This window comes from Dermacentor albipictus, chromosome 2 (assembly GCF_038994185.2).
Source record: "Dermacentor albipictus isolate Rhodes 1998 colony chromosome 2, USDA_Dalb.pri_finalv2, whole genome shotgun sequence".
Classification (NCBI taxonomy): domain Eukaryota; kingdom Metazoa; phylum Arthropoda; class Arachnida; order Ixodida; family Ixodidae; genus Dermacentor; species Dermacentor albipictus.
The window spans coordinates 50,042,880-50,063,474 of NC_091822.1; the positions used below are offsets into that span (position 1 = coordinate 50,042,880).

The following is a 20,595-nucleotide window of genomic DNA, read 5'->3' on the forward strand; positions in this document are numbered from 1 at the left end:
GCAAGACATCTTACATTATGTCTGCATCTAAGCCTGGAAAAAGGCAACATATTAACAAAAGGGCAGCAGTTCAATACCGTAGAAGTAGAGACAACAATTCACCTGTCATATCCAAGATAGCGAGGACACCGACTCATAAAATATCACCTTGAATTTCACAAGTCTTTAGAATAACAATGAAACCCAATTTCCACACATCGGAAGTCAGAAGAAATATTGCTTTTGTCAGAAGAAATATTGCTTTTTGCACTCGTAAAATCATGAGCATACAAAATGGGAATGTTAGCTCTAATGGCAAACCCCGTATTCATAAATGCATCTAATAATAATTGCCACTCACTAACTCCCCACGCCCTCATGTAATGTCTCAACAGAGATCTTTGAGGAAATGAATAAATAAATAAATAAATTAATAAATAATTTTTATTTGCCATCATGCATGTTAGATGGGAGGGTGGAGGGAAGAAAGCTGCTCGCAGGCAGCTTGACGAGCCTACCAGCTGCTGCTGCTGCTACTGACTTAAATATAGAGAGAGGGTAATGATCGAACGGTAAAGGATTCTAATGACAATACAAAGCACGGGATAGCATGAAGTCACTGCAAAAGTAAGTATCCGAAATCGAGCACTATACATAAGGCGAAGGTTCTGGTGAGAACAAGAAAATAAATCAAATGTAATTTGTAGGCGTTCAAAAGAGAGTATAACGTGTAGGATAAATGCCGTTGTCCGGTAGTAAGACGAGAAGTATTTACTAACCAGCTTTCTGCACATCTAGTTGTGTAGCATGGTAATTTGTTTTGCAATTTTGCACAAAGTTGTAAACAATGGAGGTTATGTCTCATATCAGTATTGAACTTCACGCTCAGTCGGCACTTACATAAGTCGTGTATACTAATTATTCTGGAATTGTGAAAAAGTTTAGCTATGTGGGATCGGTATGGTGCATTCATTATAAACATGACGAATGTATTTCTCTGCAAAAGATGACTGCGTTGCAGGCTAGAGGGCGCTGAGGTCCCCCATACGAATTGACAGTATTCCAAAAGGATTTCTTGGGCAAGTTGGTGCTTAGATTTTCTAGGTACACATTGTGGCGCAAAATACATTTCGTGAAAAGGGACAGAAGAAAGGAAGACAGTGAAGCGTCAAACTGGCACTTCACTGTCTTCCTTGAATATAGAGAGAGGGTAATGATCGAACGGTAAAGGATTCTAATGACAATGCAAAGCACGGGATAACATGAAGTCAATGCGAAAGTAAGTATCCGAAATACACACTGATCCCACACAGCTAAACTTTTTCACAATTCCAGAATAGGTACACAAGAACACACTTGCTCCCACTTTTTCGACTAAAGTCATGGTCCCGGCATTCGTGCATGCATCTGCGGCAGCAACAAAGCTGGCAAAAATACAAGCCAGAAACTAATATGCATAGAAATCACTTTGCCTCGGCCATTTTCAGTTGTTTGCAAACTCTGCTTCATAGAATTCGACAATATCGCGCAGGTTACTTCCGGGACAAGGTGGGATCCTACGACAACCTGTTTCGCCTGTGCGGCTCCACGGTGACGCTGGCCGCCATCATCTGGATCTTCGTTCACATCAGGATCTGCGCCACCTCCAAGCATACGTGGACGTTGGGAAATGGCCCACTGTGTGGCTCCCAGGACGCCAGTGTAAAAACGAAGAACCAACCTTGAAGCGGCCGTTCTCGAAGCGAACGTGAAATATGAGCGCGTTGCGAATCACCCATGCGCTTTTGCGCCAACGCCCGTCGTTGGCGCCTGCATTATCTGCATGAATGTGCTTGCGCGAGAGTCCCGTTGCTGAACCACCATTCGCGAGCGTAAATCATTCCGGCGCGTGCGGGTTGTGTGCGTAGGTGAATTGCTTCTTATCGCCGCGCGCTATAGAAGGAGCGAAGGAGTGACCTGCTTTAGTTTCGTACAAACATCTGTCTACAGAGCCACCCACACACTACTATTGCCTATTGAAAGACCTATCAAGAGTTTTGTTGAGTGCGGCACGCGCTATCCACACTTTTAAAGAAGCCACTTCGACTCGCTTGGAGCTATAATTATACGCAGTGACGAATTTTGCGTAGAGTGAATGTTCGGTCGAAGGACAAGCTCAATGGGCAGAGACCACACGCGTTGCATGCTGTACCACTGTACCTTAGCTCTTTTTCTGGCTGTCAGGCACTGAACGACTGCATCACAAATTACTTGCATCCCAGACAATCGGTGCTGGCCCATTATCAGTGGTTCTCGTGCATCGGAGATCTTGAAATTTGGTTGGATGTTGCAGCGGCATTTCTGGACATGAAAGTTTTTTTCTTAAATTGGTATTACGGAAGGGTGTGTCCGAAGAAAAATTACAATAAGAACTTCTATTAATAACTATGCATACATGCACGACACTGCAGACATTCATCTAATATATGGCGAATGTCTTGCGCCATCATTTTTGTCATCAATTGTACGGCATCTACGACTCTTCATCGTAAAGTGAAGAACAATACAAGCGAAAACTACCTCCACACAAAACATTGCAATAAACCCGAATAAAAAGAATTTGTCTGCCTCCCTGTGAGTTGCTATTTTAAGAAATTTTAATTCGTGCGTCTGGTACATGTCAAAGTTAACATGTGCTATTACAATAATAGCTGTACTGAGGAATGACGGTTCTCCACGAACCCCGAACAGACGACGCATTGCTGTCATTTCCGTCCGCTGTCAAATTTTCACGAGTGAATTTCTTGTATTATTTTAGGACGTTCGCTACCTAATCGGGCTTCGCCAGCTCGATCGGGGCGAAATGCTAAAACACCATTGTACTTAGGTTGAGGCGCAGGTCAAAGAAGGCCTGTGGTCCAAATTATTTCGGAGTCCCCCACTGTGGCGTGCCTCAAATCAGATCATGGCTTTGCCACATAACACCCCATAAATATTTTTTTCTTTCCGTACCCATTCGAATAGTTGTGCCCACAGTTCGAATATTATTAAAAAGGACCGGCGCAACATATTAGTTGGAAACAGAATGAAGGGGGTGGTTTATTTATGTTTATATCTGAAATTTCAGATCGCTTTGAGCAATTACAAAGAGCAGTTTGTTATATACGATGACAAGTAGACATAACGCTGGATAAAAAAAAGGAAATGTCGGAGCTTCTTTCTCCAGGGCAGGCTGCTACCATGAAACCCGGCTCCGGTTGACCGCTGGTGATAGAAGACACACTCGAGACAAATGCAGTTAATGTATTGGAAGATGCGCACACGCTGCGTTCAGAATTGTGTCTCTCCGACGCTCGCATTTTGTTTGCTTAAAGAAGAAAAACATTGCCAGGTGTTTCCGGCAGCTCATCCATGGATGTCCCAAGCGGAGACATGTTTCCACAATCGAAGCCAGGCAGAGGAACGCCTCCAGCCGTCGCGATGTAATACCAGCATAACTGTCCCTCTGTCGAAGTGGGCAGAATCGCAGTGGCACAGCCATGACTTTTTTGTTTTACGGGGTTGCAGGAGAGGAAGCATGTTTTGTTTAACGGTGTCGCGTTTAAGTCAAGTGGCCTATGTGTAAACTGCGGAAAAGTTTCGCAAGCTTCCTAAATACGAGTGCGTCCACTCTATGCTGGCCCCGTTTCGGGATGATGTTTGCTGGAGTATCAGCTAGGAGAAGTAGTACCGTTTCCGCAGTGAGGTTATTTAGATGCGCCTGTAATTACTATAGCACGTTTCGAGACTAATCAGAAGGACAAATTTCATAGCTATTTTCCGTAAATTCTACCTGCAGCCCTCGAGCCTGTGAAGTGGCCACGTGTCAGAAAATGGCTGCTGTAGTAGTTCGCCCTATAGTGACTATTGGCACTCTTTATTTTCAAGCACAGTTTAATCCGTTGTCACGAGTCCTTAAACTAATAATTGCGTCTAGCCATCACCAAAAGAACGATAAGCTATTATTTGAAATATGACGTTCACCATCTGTTAAGTATTGCTAAGCATTTTCTAACTACTCAAGATAATGGGGACGTCAAGTTTAACGTTTCCCTTTTTTGATGAAACGCGCAGCGATCACACAACAGAATTTCCTGTCCTGTACTTCCCTCTTTGTGCTTGCACTTAGTGAGACGTGTGGTTACTGTGTACAAAGTCATTTAAATCCGCGGAACAAAACATGGCGCCGATGTTTCTGAGCGATCTTTTGCATTATGCTGCACTTACCAAAAATGAACGGCACTCCATGAGTCTTATTAGCCTACTGCATAGCGGAAAGATATCAACAGCCATAACTTTTGTATCGCACAATACTAAGCACGGTGACTTCAATAAATGCAAGCCATAGGGGCTCAGATTTCCCTTCTATGCGCTACGGTGTTTTCAGTACTAACCATCATGCTTTCGTTAACTGTGTAGACGACGCTTTATGCGTGGTGCCAAGTACGTTTCCGCGTCCCTTTCCTACGCCGTATTTCATAGTCGGAGTTACATTAGCAAATGACGTACAATGTTTGCTGGTTTCGGCTACATGAAGCGAAACGATACCGATGCCTTCTGTGAAGGCATCGGTATCGTACTTACGCTCGCAGCCAGTACTCGCAGCCAGTACTCGCAGCCACACGGCGTTCGCCGTGTGGCTGCGAGCGTAAGTACGATTTACACACTACAAAGTAGCTGTTCCCGGCATTATTTCGGTTTGATAATGGCCTGATAACATGTGAATATGAAACACGTACGTTTCGATTCTCTCTGCAATACGCTCACAAGATTTCTTTATAGCCGTCAGCGATCAAAACAAGCGCTACCACAGGTAGGCCAGAGCTGCTGATAACTCGTGAATGTGCTCTAGTGGGCCACAATATAACGTTTCGTTTAGTGTCGAATAACGTTTCTTCAGAAATCAGAAAATTACGCTAAAAGAGAAGCCCACCCACCGCGAGAATTGATTAATAAAGGGAAAATGAGACATCCGCCCAAACGTTGCTCTAGATACGCTGCTCTTCAGGCGTACGCATTACGCGTGGTCTTCCCATAGCAACGGCGGAGCGAAATGTTACAAAATTCCTCCTGGGGGCTTTATCAAGCGCACACTACGTCACGCACCATGTCAAACATTCACTGAGAGACAGCTACGACGGAGCGCTATTTTAGTCAAATCAGCATCATCATCACCATCATCATTAGTCTATTTTATGTCCACTGCAGGGCGAAGGCTTCTCCCTGCGATCTCTAATTGCCGCTCCCCTGCGCCATCCAATACCAACTAGCTCCTGCGGATTTTCTCATTGAATCACCCCACCTAGTCTTCTGCCGTCCTTTACTGCGCTCCCCTTCACTTGGCACCCATCATATAAGCCGAATGGTAAACCAGTTATCTAATAAACGCATTACATGGCCAGCCCAGCTACATTTTTTTCGCTCTTAATGTCAATTAGAATATTGGCTATCCCCGTTTGTTCTCTGATCCACACCGCTCCCATCTTGTCTCTTAACGTTGCGCCTAACATTCTTTGTTCCATCCCTTTTTGCGAAATCCTGAACTTGTTCTCGAGCTTCTTTTTCAATCTCCAAGTTTCTGCGCCTTATGTTAGCACCGGTACAATGCACTGACTGTCCACTTTTCTTTTCAATGATAGTGGTAAACTTCCAGTCAGGACTAACAATATCTGCCTATGCAATCCAACCCATTTTTATTCTTTATATTTTCTTATTATTGTCAGGGTCCCGCGCGAGTAATCGACCAAGGTAAATGTACTTCTTTAGAGACTATGGAGGCTAACTGGCGATCCTGAACTCTTGCTCCCTTGCCAGGCTATTGAGTACTATCATTGTCTTCTGCATATTCATCTTGAGCAGATTTTTTCCTGATTCCTGGTATGGTGAGGTGCACTGCAGGACAAGCCAAACACCATGGAGGAATTGATGGCTTAGTTGCGGGGGTGAAGCCTGATGGAAGGCAGGTTTAATAATCCGAAATCTTGGTACGAAAGGGTGCCTGCGGCCTTTCTGACGGTAGAGGGTGGAAACGGGCACGGGCAACGTGCCTAATGTGCGCCGAACACATTAGGCACGCGCTCCTAAACTAACTCTGCTCCTTTTGCACTAGAGGTACGCCGACCGCGTACATATTTATACTGATCGATCGGCAACTCTCCAGTGTTCCTCTGGAGCCGTGGTTTTCCCAGCGAAAGCCACCACCAACAGTTTCAAGACATGTCACCCAACGACACCGATGGCTGCGGAACTTGCAGTTCTTCGCGCTGCACTTCGTCTCGTGAGCCAAGAACAACCTCGAAGACGGTCAATATTCAGTGACTCGAAGGCAGCACTGCAGTCTTCGCTATCAGCGGGCACTAGCGTCAGCAGCCTTGGCTCCGAAACATACCCAGAGTCTCATGTTTCATAGAAAGATGACATGTGCTCTCTCATTGCAAGAGGCACTCGTTTACAGCACTTACCCAGCAGATGTTCACGAGCCTGCAGCTGTGATGCGCGATGGCTGGGCAGCTGGATGTGTCACCACACCCGCGAGTCGTACGTGGCGCTTCCGCCCCCCCCCCCCCGTCCCCGGGCTAACGGAGATCACAACCACGTTCCGCAGGTTTGCAGCGCACTCATGATGAATAAAAAAAATTAGCGCAAAGCGTAGTCACAGATTTCATATGCCTGAAAGCATTTTCGTCTATGGGCCTTCCAAAAATCAATAGAATGTTTGTATATTGTGACAAAACTACCACATACTTCCTCAGAAAAAGGCGTCAAACGCTTGAAACCAAGGTCTTGGCCGGGGAAGCTCACCAAGGCATTGACAAATGCAAACCCACTTGTAAATCGGCTCCAAGTTCTTCATCGCTGATTACTCCATAGTTGCAAATGTTCTACCAGGGTCCTCCAACACCTGTCTTCTAGCCACGAAAGTTCCGCGTAACGCTACGGGAGTGCGTCATATGCCGCTAGCAGTGGATTCGCCGCGGCGCTGACGCAAGTAGAAGGGCATCGCAGCAGGCGCCCGGCGGACGTCACACGCGTTCTGTGCATATGCCCGCTTATTCGCAAGGGTCAACTGCCATTATCATCGCGTCATTATTGTCAGCAAGACATGCAAGCCATCGTCCCGATTCTGCACTGTGACAAATAATTTAAACGTTAAGAATTTCCAAACAATTACAATGGTTTGTTTCATTTTTCCAGGTTCGTATGTATTTGTAACAGAGGCCTGATTCAGAATACAAAAATTACACTTGAGACTACTCGTTATAAACTGGCTACAAACGGATTGAACATCACACGCTTCTGTAATTACGCGTAGGCCTGCATTTCCGTTTGTAGCTGCTGGTATTTCAACTTTTGAACTTTACATTTCTCTCTGCGTTAAGACAGCATGCAAGGGCCACTGGACCGACACTAACTAAACGAAGTAACACATAAACAGTGGAGCTTACGATGTAGCTAAACTGATTCTATAACTAATACCGAACTCATGTAGCGAAAGAATCACTAATACCAAACTGACTGAGCGAACTACCAAGGCTAACTGAAGAAATTACTAGTTACCAAAATATTAAATAAAAAAGCAACTAATTAATAAATAAGTACCTAATTTACTAACTCGCTACTTACAAATCTAGCCAAATATTACTTGAATCGGTAAGTAAACTAAGTAAATTGACAAATGCCAATAAATTATTAAGCTAACAAAGCCTAACTAAGTGTAAATAATTACCAAACTAAGCAAACAACAAATAACAACATTAAGGTAAATTTAGTAACTGTACTTAACAATTAACAAACTATTTTTATTACTGATATACACCTGAGCAAACTAAGTTAACTTACTAATAAGTAACCGTACAAAACTGCATAATAACTGACGTAACTAAGCATAGTAATAACACTACTGAACTAGTAACTTAATACCTAACTAAAAGATATCTAACCGAAATAACTAGTTACCTAAAACAACGAAAGAGTTACCTAAGTTCAGCACATAACGGAGCTACCTAATCTAATTGTCCCACTCACACCCAACTAAATATTATTCATCAACCAAACTAGTAACGCACATATCTAAAATAACGAAGTATATATAGCTAACTTACTGAGTTAACGACTTATTAACTTACCTAACTAAGTACGAAGTATACCTATCTTATCTAACTAGATAAAAGTGTGAACAGAGAAAGCAGACCGGAACATTTTGTGCGAGGAATGCTACTAGGTGGGGAGGTGGAGAGGGTGGAGGCGGGGTAAATTACTAACACAACAATGGCGTGAGTAATTTAAGCAGAAACCCTTTGCAAGCTGAATTATTCTGCCAACAGTTCCCATTGTAATGTGACTCTGCAAACATGCTGAAATGTGGGAGGGCTGCCTCACCTGGTGAAAGATTGACATGATCGCGCAGCCCAGCCCTCTCGCGCAGCAGATTGATCGGCTTCTACTTACGCCAGCACCTCTGATGACACTTTATGTCTCTATGTGGAACTTTCGATGAAGTGTTTTGATCACAAGGAAAGTATAGAAGCACCTTGGTTCTATAGTTCGTAAACATATTGATGGATCGAAATTGATACTGGTTTCACGTCGTGTTCTACAATACGTTCAACATGCACATCTTTATTATATGTAGTCACGACCAACAGAAAGGTGTAACATACGTATTTTGCACCATCAGAGACACACGTATCCTAAGAGATAACGCTCATCGTGAAACGCGGCCATCAACCCTCGTTGAGCGCGCACGTGGTCCGAAGCAATGACAGTATTTCGTCACATTGTACTTGCCCAGCAGAAATAAAGATTTCTGCGATGGGCAAGTAAGAAAGGTGACCATAGATTCGAAGAAGTACTTCAAGAATGCTTACCACCATGGTGTTAAGACCGTAGTAACCCTCACAGGTAATGAAGCCTTCGGTGCCTCGTGTGGTTGCTATGTCGCAATCCGAGTGCCGTGGACGCTTGCGAGCATACCGGACATACCAGCGCCGTATGAACGGAGGCATTCGCACTCGCCTTGACATTCGGGTTAAAGCAGAAGTTCATCTACTTATTCCGTGTGCCGACAAAAATTATGGCCTTTGTGACATCGTGATTTGTGTCGCTTAGGGTTCACGACGCCATACCTATCAATTTGAGGAACCGATGCTGTGTTGGGAGGTGCCTATTGCGAAAAATTGTCAAAGGGCGCAGCACCCCTCATCTCCGTGGAGCTATCGCTGGCTCGCTGACATTCAGTAATACGGTAGAGTTCATTGCACACACACAAAAAAGAAAGCGCTGTTCATTTTGAATGATGAAAATGACACCGGAATGATTCTTCCATTTCGTCAAAGGCATGTGGCACCTGAAACCGTCGTTTCTGCGCGATCGCGCCCATGATACAGATGACGAAACAGTTTAGTGTGATGGATAGCTACATTTTTTTGAGATCTTGGCCGCATTAAATTCAAGCAGATACAGACACACCTTTCTGAAGGGGGATTGGCCCTTCAGTATCACGGTGTGTACACTCGGATTTAATTCGAACCAACATTGGTGGTTGCGTCAATGTCTGCCCGTAATGGATGGTCTTCGCAGCCTCTTCTCGTCCTAGCAGATAACTCATTCGGTTTTAAAATGATTGACAGCAGCGTTTTATTATTGTGACGTCACCAGAAGAAAGAAGGTCGTCTCGCTCGCCGCTTATGACGACAGCTGACTTCTGACCTATCCCTTGATTTTGAACCCTATGATAACTGCGACCCTGGAGCCCTATTTTGTAAGGTTAATTTTCGTCTAGCTTCAATAATTTATATTCTTCAGTCCAGACATACTGCTGATGTCGACAATAGCTAGGTGCGGTTTTCTGCGAGCGATTGACCTAGGAGAAAACATAGTGGGAAATGAGAAGCATTGTTGAAGAAATGGCCTCTTGTCTCCTTTTTGTGAACTGTAATTACAATAAAAGGGCAGTGAGGCCCGTTTCGCGTTCACGTTCGATCGGCATTTCTTTAATTTTTATGTTTATTTTACGGGCCTATGCGTTTCATTTTATTTCTGTTGCTACTTGTTTCAGAAAGGATATTGGTCTCTACTTTGCCTGCGCATGATGCGCTGCTTATACGTGTGTTTTTTTACAGCGAAGTCTTCCTTGGCTCTGCCTAGGGTTATCGCGCTCGTCATCATTTCATGGCGGTATATGTTTGCGGACATATGTACAAACAACTTAAGATACTGGATATCTGCTGTCTGTTGTACTGCCAAATAGGCAACTTGGATCACTCAGTATATGCCATGAATTATGAGCGCATTAATGGCCGATCACTCAAAATCGACCTACCACGGTGCCACAAGAGGTATGTAGCCGTGAATGTATTAGGTATGCTTCGTACCCCTCTGCGCTCACACCTCTCAACATTGTTATCCCGGCATGCCTCACACGAGTGTATATATATATATATATATATATATATATATATATATATATATATATATATATATATATATATATATATATATATATAGAACCGTTTTCCCGTCGACTGGGGCCACTTGGGGTAGTGTATTGTCACGTGGTAGTGCCGGCGAAGAAAGAAGCAATACGGTGGAATACAAAACTAGCTTTTATTGGGCGAACCTGTGCCCACAAAACAGGCTACACTTATAGCACAACGATAGCGGAGAACATGGTCGGCGATCGTCGGAAATCTGATCAGCGGGTCAAGCGCGTCGGCTTTTATACAGCAATCATCGAATGTTCCAGATTAAACGTTGGGACCCGCATGCCTTCTAAAATGTTCTACACCATTCGTGTCAAGCGATGAAATCAGATAACACAACGTTCGGCGACAACAGACAGCGGGTAGAAGCATCGATAACTTTCCAGAAACTTCGGATACATGCAGGCGCGTCCCGCGCTGTGCGATAACATTTGTTCGGCGGCAAAACTTGTCGCCCGATAAAGACAAGTACACGTGTCAGTATGGTCTAATTGGAAGCGTTTCGGGTTGCTGTGCTCAGTGACCCGGGTTCGAACCCAACCATCAGAACATCTTCGGTCACTGATTTTCTGGAACTGGTTCTGTGCGCTTTTTAAGAAACCTCTTTACTCGCCGTGGCTGCTTAGCGGCTATGGTGCTGGGCTGCTAAGCACGATGTCGCGGGGGACTGAATTCCGTCCGCGAAGGCCGCATATGAGAAAGCAGCCGTGTACTTAGATTTCGGTGCACGTTAACGAACCCCAGGTGGTCAAAATTGTCAGGAGTCCCCCACTATGGTAGGCCTCATAATCAGATCGTGGTTTTGGCACGTAAAACCCCATAATCTTATTTAATAAACCTATTTAAAGCCAAGTTGTCCACTGTCAACTATGTGCGACTTGGTATATGCCCCTCTGGAACTAACTTCTTTGACGCCAACGTTGGTCACCGAGTATGCTCCACTCGTTATGTGCAGCACTTTAATATGTCCTACATCAACTTGCGGCACCAGGCACCTGCGCTCTTCAATGAGCCTCCCTGATGCCGTCTTGGATCATTGTGTACGTACCACTGTGTATAGGCTGTTTATCAGTGAAAATGGAAAACTAAAATTTATGCATTGTTTGTCGAAACCAAATCCACGTCGTGAATACTTAGGCAGCCGTCTCTGAATACATATGCACGCATTTGTCACACACCGACTTTGTGGCGGTGCCGCCAGATGGCACAGCGTGTCAGGAGAAGTGTGAAAGAGTAACCGGGCTGCATACAGGCATAATACCTGGCGCGTTTCGGCACTGGGACTACGTTGTGCGGTGACACTTCTTCAGTTATAATGGTCTTAATGTGGGCATGCATTGTAAGATCGGTTCTGCCGAACTTTTTTAAAGGTTTTTTTTTTAAAGCTCACGGTAGTCCCTAGTGATCGGTTGACCATGGCTATTTTGCCGGCTAATTAGCTAGTATGAGTTAGTATGAGTTAAAATCTTGCGCAGTTGAATACCTGTAAACGAAAGCTGCAAGCGTTGGTGAAATTTCTTTGGTGCAGCATTGCACACTGACAAGTTCAGCACAACTCTTGAGAACAAAGCTCAGTCACTCTCCTTTAAAGTATAATCATTTCCATGACGCCAACGTAAACGTCAGCAATTCTATGACGTACATTTCCCACGTAGTCAGTCGTTCTATCTTCCACATATTCGTTCACATTCCCCGTGGAAGCATACGACAGCTTACGTTACAGACTCGCAGAAAACCGTGTAGCAGGCAGGTGGGCTTTTCCTCCTCGGCACGTTAAGGGGGCCGCTCTTTTAGCGGTGCTGCTAAGGCATGGTGCACCGTAATGTGGCAGAGCTAGGTCTGCAACATTAAGATGCACACGTGCACTCTTCAATTCATTACACAGCAGATACATGAAGGAAACCATTCGGCGACGATCACGATACTCTATAATGCGAATTTTTAGTGCCGATGTGTAGGTGTTTTGAATTCGGGATATAATGTGGCAAAGATGTTGATTGTGAATGGCAGGGTCCTCCCGGCGGTAGCGCTGAGCCACTGCTCCGGCAGCTCGTTCAGCAGCAGCGGCAGACGAAACATTTGCATCGCTTGCGTCACTCACTGTCCAGAAAGAAAGCGTGAACACGGGAAGGCGTGACTGGCGCCGAGCGCATTCTCCAGCGGCGTTGGTGCCGGTGATGTAGCGCATCTGCAGTGGTCCGAAGTGCACGCCCAGCGCTCACCCTCTCACCATACTGTCACCATCTGCTTTCTTCCTCCCACTGCGCTCCAAGTACGCTTTTTCATCTTCGCTGCACTAGTCCGCTTGGTTACGCCAATGGCCGACGACAGCAAACGCACGAACATATGCTTAAGGGCTGCGTTGCAAGAAACTACTCAGGTTTGGAGATCGAGACACTGCATTCAGCGCTTTCACCTCTTTGTGATACGGCCTCTCCAACAAATTGAACTGATATGGCCATCTTTTTGAACCTACAGGACAACATATCTATTGTTATTCGGTAGACAGTTATTAACGTTTCTTCGTTCGAATGCGTATTTCAAGTACGTTCTCGAACAGACCGAATGAAAACTACCCGTAGCATTTGCCCTCGCAGAGCTGGAACCACACCTAATGCGCATTAAGGTTTAGGCGAAGCAACAAATGAAGAAAAATGAAGGGGTGACGTCAATCGTACTTGGTTTGAGAAGCGCGTGACAAGACAATAAGTTTTGTCACCTCCAAGCTTTTTAAGCGTCGTCGTACTTGGAATGTCAATAACAAAAAAAAAGCCATCTGATCTGTAAACATCCACCACGCGGCTCTACAGCAGTTGAAGAACCCTTGGGAAAGAAACGAAGCCAACCACCTGTGTGCATTTATTTCTAGCGGGCGCAAAAAAGAAAGAACATACCTTGCACACAGCAGTTCATTTCGCGAGACTGTACGCAGCGAGCGCCTAAGAAGGCTCGCGTCGGCGTCTGGCTATAGGCGGCCAATCTATGTGTTTATGACCGGGTTTTCGTCTTTTACGAGAGCAGACAGAGTGAAGCAGTGCCTGGCAGAATGTCCGATCAAGATCAACTGAAGAGAAAAACGAGGCTACAGCGCTTCGGACCTGACAGTGTACACAGCTGGATGACAGCAGGTAGGAACTCAGCCGCATCAAGCCGAACAGAAAAGAAACGAAACTGACTGATGCCTTGAGGCGCTTCAGTGCATGAGACACTGCTTCGTCAGAACATCTCGCGAGCTGGTGTGGAGCTTGTTTAACCCTCGTTGCCATATTTCTTGCATGCTATGATGCGCATGCCGACAATTTACGATTAGCTGCTTTGAGAAACGTCTTCAGTATAAGCTTTCTAGACCGAAGTAAGCGCTAATATAGAGCTGTGTGCCGAAAGAAGCCTAAATATACCTAGCTCTTGATATTACATGCTGCAGGTGTGTTTAATTAACGCTAAATTCAAATATAATTTACGCTTACGATTAAGCCTGATTTGAAATCAGACTCCTAGGTTTGCAGTCTAGAAGGAGTTTCGGGACTTCAGATAGACCCGAAAAATAACAGCTTTTACACGTGCCAGAGGCATTTAATATGAACGGATGCGGAAGGAACAGAGCGATTGGCAATCCTAGTTCTAGAGACTGACTATTGTGTCTTATAGGTGTAGCGTTCGCATGTAGCTGCGCCCCGATTATGGAGCTTCTTTCATATTGTTTTTTTTTTCGCTGAAGGCATTGAATCATCTATCTCTTCACCTAAACCAGCTACACATCTGACAGACTTGTCGTCCTGTTCCCATTTCTAAAGTTTTCTATCTTCCCATGCTCAAACTAATGTAGCCATGGTGATGCAAGTTCCGTTCGTTACCGAAAAGGCCGTATCTTAAGTTCGATAGTACCCCATCCCTTCCTTCTTGGTCGCCTGGTTTGTGCGTACGTTGTTTACTTCAAGCTCGTTTCTTCCTTCTTCCAATCACTAGTTTCCGGTAATCGTTGCGGCGATACGTAAGTGAAATGGCATTTCTTTCCCGTCTTTGCCCGAACTTCGTTTATTCTGCCATGTAATGCCGCAGTAGCCGGCCAATTCATCGGTCACTGCCATCTGCTGATTGTCGTTGAATGAGCGTCAGGAGTGATACCAGGGGTTTCCGTCCTATGCTATGGGTAAACATGCAACAATCCTTTCAATTCTGTAAGCTGTTTCTTTGCGAATTGTTATAAAATGATCGTTTTCTTCCCACTGAGAGTCATTATGCGAAGCTTGTAATTTTTTTGCTCTGCATCGTGGAACGACTAAACATGGCGTCGACATTCTATTTGCAGAGGGATGAGGAATGTGATGAGTGCGGTTTTGTGAACAGTGCAAGGTAATTATGAGTGTTTGCAAGTGTAGCACAGCAATTATACGTTATCTTTCCTGGGGTACATGAAGAACTGAATGCGGCTACGAGCTTACCTATGATGCGTAGTTGACAGACTTTGCACATTACTGAAGAGACGGGTTTTCTTTCAAATTTAAAATAAATTATGTTTTTGATGTACCAAACCACGATCTGAATATGAGGCGCGCCGCAGTGGGTGACCCCAGATTAATTTTGACTGCCTGGGGTTCTTTATAATCATCATCATCATCATCAGCCTGGTTACGCCCACTGCAGGGCAAATGCCTCTCCCATGCTTCTCCAACAACCCCGGTAATGTACTAATTGTGGCCATGCCGTGCCTGCAAACTTCTTAATCTCATCCGCCGACCTAACTTTCTGCCGCCCTCTGCTACGCTTCCCTTCCCTTGGAAGGGAAGGGAAGGGGTTCTTTAACGCGCACCTAAATCTAAGTTAACGGTTGTTCTTGCATTTCGGCCCCATCGAAATGCGGCAGCTGTGGCCGGGATTTGACGCCACGACATCGTGCTTAGCAGCGCAACGCCAAAGCCACCAAGCAACCATGGCGAGTATTTCAATTCTCAGCAGCGGCGTTCGAATAGCGATAGTCTCGAATCAAGTTGAGTACGAATATTCAAGAAAAACTGCCTTCGATTATCGAATCGAATGTTTAATGATCACATTTTTATAGAAACGTAAAATTAAAATGTCTGCGAAGGGTGCCGGGCAACAAAAGTGTTGTTTACATAACATAGTTAAAAGTGTTGTTTACATAGTTTACACAGCCCTGCACAAGGCAGCGGCAGGGGGGCCCAGTCAACTAAGAAGATTGTAAATGATAAAGGTGAAAAGAAAGTGAAATCATACAGGGAACACAATGAAATTTACAGTAATTATCAGACAGAAACAACATGTATAAGAGCGTACTGCTCTATACATGTTGTTTAAGTACTGCTCTTACACGTACTGCTCTTATACGACAGAAGTTAACAACAATACAGCAGCACCAAGCATCGTTTTCAAGGAATCCATATGGGCTGAGATTGCTCATTAGTTAACAGCTTGGTCTTGATACAGGCAGAGAATGAGCAGGCTGCCTAAGACGACACAAGTTTACTGAAGGACTGATAACTACTCGTATTTTCTAAAGGTGACCTCCTCCATGCGTTCGTGCATACTTATAACGGCCGTAGTGGTCGCGCACGTTGTCGTTTATGTTTGTTTTCGTTTTATGTGAATTTGGGGTCATTTCATTCAGACTTTCCTACACCTAGACTCTTCTCAAGCCTGCTTTCTCCCACGAGGATCCCCGCACAACCTTAATGACCAGAATATGTAGGTCTGAGTATATTTAAACGAACATTTTTCCAGCAACTTGTAGAGGAACCTATATTCATGTCGGTCACGAGTAAACGAGAGATACACGTTCCTTACGTACAACGTTTCTTCCATCTTTATAACGAAAGTGGCCACAGGAAGATACTCCATGGTGCCCCTTTATATACCCGCCGTGGTTTCACAGAGGGCTAGGGTGTTGGGCTGCTCAGCACAAGGTCCCGGGATCGAATCCCGGACGCGGCGGCCGCATTTCGATGAGGCTGAAATGCCAGAAAACCCGTGTACTTAGATTTAGGTGCACGTTTCGAAGTCCTCCACTACGGCGTGCCACACTATGAAAAAATGGTTTTGGCACGTAAAGTCCTATACTCAAAATTTTTTATAACGTCTTCATTCATAAAGTGTGTTGGGTGACGCGTTTACAAAATAACTGCATCAGTGGATTCTTCATCATAGCAACAGAAATGCTTGCGGTAGCATTTTCATAGCTCCTAAATGCTACATGTCAGAGACGCTTTCTTTAGTCAGGTATGTTGCAGGGCAAGTCAGTTCATATATTAAGCCAAACTTTAAACCGCGCAAGGAATACAAGACGTGAACAGAAAAATAGACGCGCGCACTGAGATTTGTGCGTGCACATGTGCTGTTCGCGTCTTGTCTTCGCGCAGTTTAGAGTTTTGCCAAATGCTTTGCTTGCAGCTGTTTACCAAGCAATTTACGAGGTCAAGAGACGCCTGCGATTTCTCACCGGAGCCTTCGGGTGTATTAACACTGGGCACTGAATGTCGCGTGTTCCACTCCGACGACTTTTGCACTTTCTCGCACAAGGCCTGTGATTTTTTAGGGGAGATATGTAGGTCGTTGACCGAAAGTTTAAAAATTTATTCTTTGAGGTGTGGTGCTAAAAGCCTATACATATATGTAATGTTATGTCTATATTCCAAATATAACGACCATGTTTGTTTATCTTCTTTGGTTCTAGCTTTATGCAAGTGTCCTTGAATAATTTTCTCCAAATACTTGTAAAATATCTGAAGCTCATGTTTCGCTAAAGAGGGTATCAATGACTTCTGTATGATTAAAGGAATGCCCTAAGACCAACCTTATTGCTCTGCCATACCTTGAACACGAGCTCCTAAGTTTTCAAATAGGAACTTGAAAGAGTGTTTTCATAGTGCTTAAATTTAATGTCTTTCAACTCGTGTTCTACGTAAGATAGAGCAATAAGTTTGATCTTGCGACATTCCCTAAATCACGCAGAAGCCGTTTATACCTTGTTTAGCGACATCTACGGAGCAAATATTTTGCGAATCTTCGGAAAATTTAATGAAAAGAGGCTCTTATGCGGTTAGAACCTGAGCAGACAAACAAATACAGACTGAATATTCAAAATTCACACCAGCTCGCTAAGTGCATGTACAACGTTTCAGCGCCGTATCTCGAAGAATGAAAACGTTTTTCCTAAAACCCACTTGCACCTTAAAGCGAAGCTTAATAGCCCTTCTTGCCCCGATTTCGAGGGCTGCTGTCTTACCAATATGCCAATTGGGCCACACGAAGTGTGCCACTGGGCAGGTGTCGTTCGGTGTATGCCCGAATAGAATGGTAACTTGGGTCACAGGGCATATGTCGGATATAAACAACTTGAGACACTAGGTGAGTGTAACTCGGCATGTGTCACTTGTTATATGAGCATCCTAGGCCAATCCCCCAGATTGTCCTGTTGGTAGCTGGCCGAATACGCCGCCGAAAAAGAGGTAAGAAAGCGGCTGCAGACAAGCGATGAAATAGGCCTCAAAGGCCATCGAATGGGGAGAAAGAAGTTAGGTGAACGACATGACATCAGAGTGTGCGTTGAGTTTGAAAATGTGCACGTAGCTAGTATAAAGGTGGAGAAGGAGAAGTGTAGACAGTTTCATCATCATCATCCTCATCTTCATCATTATAATCATCAGCAGCAGCAGCATGGTAACGCCCACTGCAGAACAAAGGCCTCTCCCATACTTCTCCAATTACCCCGGTCAGTAGACAGGTTGGTAAACTTCAAATAAAATTATACGTTCATCACGGATTCAGAAGTAATCGCCTCTGCTTAGACCAGTGGTGCCAAGGACATTGGTACATTCAGTGTGAGTTCAGAAGGAAGGAAAATGCCGTGTAAAATATCTATGTGGTGTGTAAAAGTTCTGCACCCTACGCTTTCGATCGCAGCTAAATCACGATACAGTCATGATCTGGAGCAATGACTTCCCATTGACTTTATTCGCTGTCGCCTTTCAACAATATTTCAATTCAACCAATCAGGCTAAGAAAAGAACGAAAATAGAAGCTAGCGTTCCACCTGTGACTAACCATCTACACGTGAGGTCTGAAAACAGTTAAGCGACATGCGGTTGCAAAAATGCCTATTAGCAGTCTTTCTAATCTCCAACAACTTCAGTGTGACTTTAGTGACATCCTGTTTTACAATCTACTAGCCATAATTTATACGGTATCAAAAAACAGCCTGGTTATCTTTTTTTAAAGAACGTTAATTGAAGTTATTTTTAAAGAGGCAATTTTTATAGAGCGTCTATAAATTGAACCTACATTTTTAAAATGCACATGTTTAATAGAAGTTCTTCAGAAATTGAAGTTAATTTTTTTTAAATGGACTGCTTCTATATAGCACGTCTTTTTTATTTGATGTGACGTTTTTATAAAGATTTTTCACTACAACCTTATTTAGCATTGAAGCTACTTCCTTCTTAAACCGATTTTTAGTGAAAAGCAAATAGCCACGTTTTATAGATTTTTTCTAAAGCCACAGTTGCAATATAATGTTACTAGGCACTATCATATTTTGCCTAAACCACATTTTCAGTGACATGCAATTACAGATTGATAAAGGTTTCTATGGCCGTTTCTTGGAAACACGGAGGTAATGCTCCTAAATAATGTCCTGAGATAATGTCCCTAAATAATTATCTGCTACTGTTGACCGAGTGCTAAGGAATTTTACGAACGTACTACTTGCCAAACCTCTTAGAGCTGCTTCGAAACACACTCCATGGCTGTTCCAAATTTACTTTATACTTTATTTGCATGTATAAACATGTGTCAAGTCCAAGTGGGTCAGCAATTGCTGCGGAGTGCTACTAAAACGTTTCAAGAAATATGTTACCAAACTGTTATTAGAACACCATTTTTTAAAGGTTCGACTGGACTATAGCTGAGCCTGCGGTGACGTCAGCGCAGTTAAAGAAAATTAACTTGCGCTACACAAACGGAATGGTGTGATGATTAAGTACTATGCAGGCCACGTACTCGATTTTCTAGTTACACATCTCCATACCGTCCTTAGAGCCGATTTACGCTCGAGCCGCACTCCCAAACCTGCCTCACCCGCGCAGTCGTGTTACAACGCATACGATGCGCACTGGTGTGCAAATTTCGGTTTACACTGCATTTGCACGCATAGCGTAAACACAAATTTGTGCACCAATGCGCGATATGCGCATGTTTTGCCCGACCACGAGTGTGAGGCGGGCGGGCACTCCAGCGTGCGCCGCGAGCGTAAATGGCCCCTTACCTTGGGTTGCTATTGCAAGTCCTCCAACTAAATTTGTGAAAAAATAATCAGGTGCGTGGAATCCGTGACATAAATAATACGCCCCTAAGCTGGAATATAACAGCGCAGTATCGTCACTGTCTCCATTAAGAAGAAGAAAAAGAGTCAAAACTCAGACTAATACGGTGCAGGAACACTGCCTCTTAAACATATAAAAGGCTGCAAAATACAGCTGCAGCTCAGTGACCTGTCCAAAGGTCGAAGACCAAAGAAAAATAGCTTAGGTCATTGCAAGTGTCAGCTTTCTGCAAAAAAAAAAATAAATAACTCAAAGTAACCATCAATGTAAACGGATCTGCTTAAAAGCGGAAAGGAACCGCGACTTCAGACAGGACGTAAGACAAAGGCGTGGACCGGACGACCTGTAAATGCTTTGGGGCAATTGTTGCTTGCTGCGAGAAAACAGGTCCCAAAGTGATAATTATGCACTCATAATATTGAGTGCTTACGCTTCATAACACGGTGACAAAGTTCTGAGGTCCGATAAGGTTTTGCGGTTGCATTACGTTCGTTGTATTTACGGCATTCCGCAGTACCAAGAGCCACGATATCAAAGGCCATGCTTTTACCGTGCTTTGGGCACTGGAAGAACGGTAACATCATAGCCGCCACGCTTTGGACATTTATTTAACTATAAAAGTACTAGTACTTGGCAAGAGCGTTGTCTTGCGCTGGGCTTCATGAAGGAAAATTTTATCTTTGAAAGCGACGAGTGGTAAAAGGTCTTCTTGTGCAAAATAAAATAACCGTATAATTTATCCTATAGAACATCTTTTTGAATTTTCATTGCGTTTCCAGGAA

At 44.1% G+C, this 20,595-nt stretch overlaps 2 protein-coding genes and 1 long non-coding RNA gene across 6 annotated transcripts in view; 2 read left to right on the forward strand and 1 right to left on the reverse strand.

Moving 5' to 3' along the window:
• The window catches only part of LOC135904272 (monocarboxylate transporter 9-like), a 78,862-nt gene extending 76,266 nt beyond the window's left edge, over positions 1-2,596 (forward strand). For all 3 annotated transcript variants that reach the window (XM_065434895.1, XM_065434896.1, XM_065434897.1), the window contains exon 6: positions 1,511-2,596. In XM_065434895.1, the coding sequence (XP_065290967.1) occupies positions 1,511-1,704 (194 nt within the window). In that variant the 3' untranslated portion in view covers positions 1,705-2,596. The remainder of the gene's footprint in view (positions 1-1,510) is intronic.
• The window catches only part of LOC135904273 (uncharacterized), a 111,373-nt gene that overhangs the window by 40,625 nt on the left and 50,153 nt on the right, over positions 1-20,595 (reverse strand). The gene's annotated exons all lie outside the window — the stretch shown is intronic.
• Positions 13,416-20,595, forward strand: part of LOC135904271 (monocarboxylate transporter 9-like) — a 76,259-nt gene continuing 69,079 nt past the window's right edge. Inside the window, exon 1 of the mRNA XM_065434892.1 lies at positions 13,416-13,606. Coding sequence (XP_065290964.1) covers positions 13,525-13,606 — 82 coding nt within the window. The 5' untranslated portion in view covers positions 13,416-13,524. The remainder of the gene's footprint in view (positions 13,607-20,595) is intronic.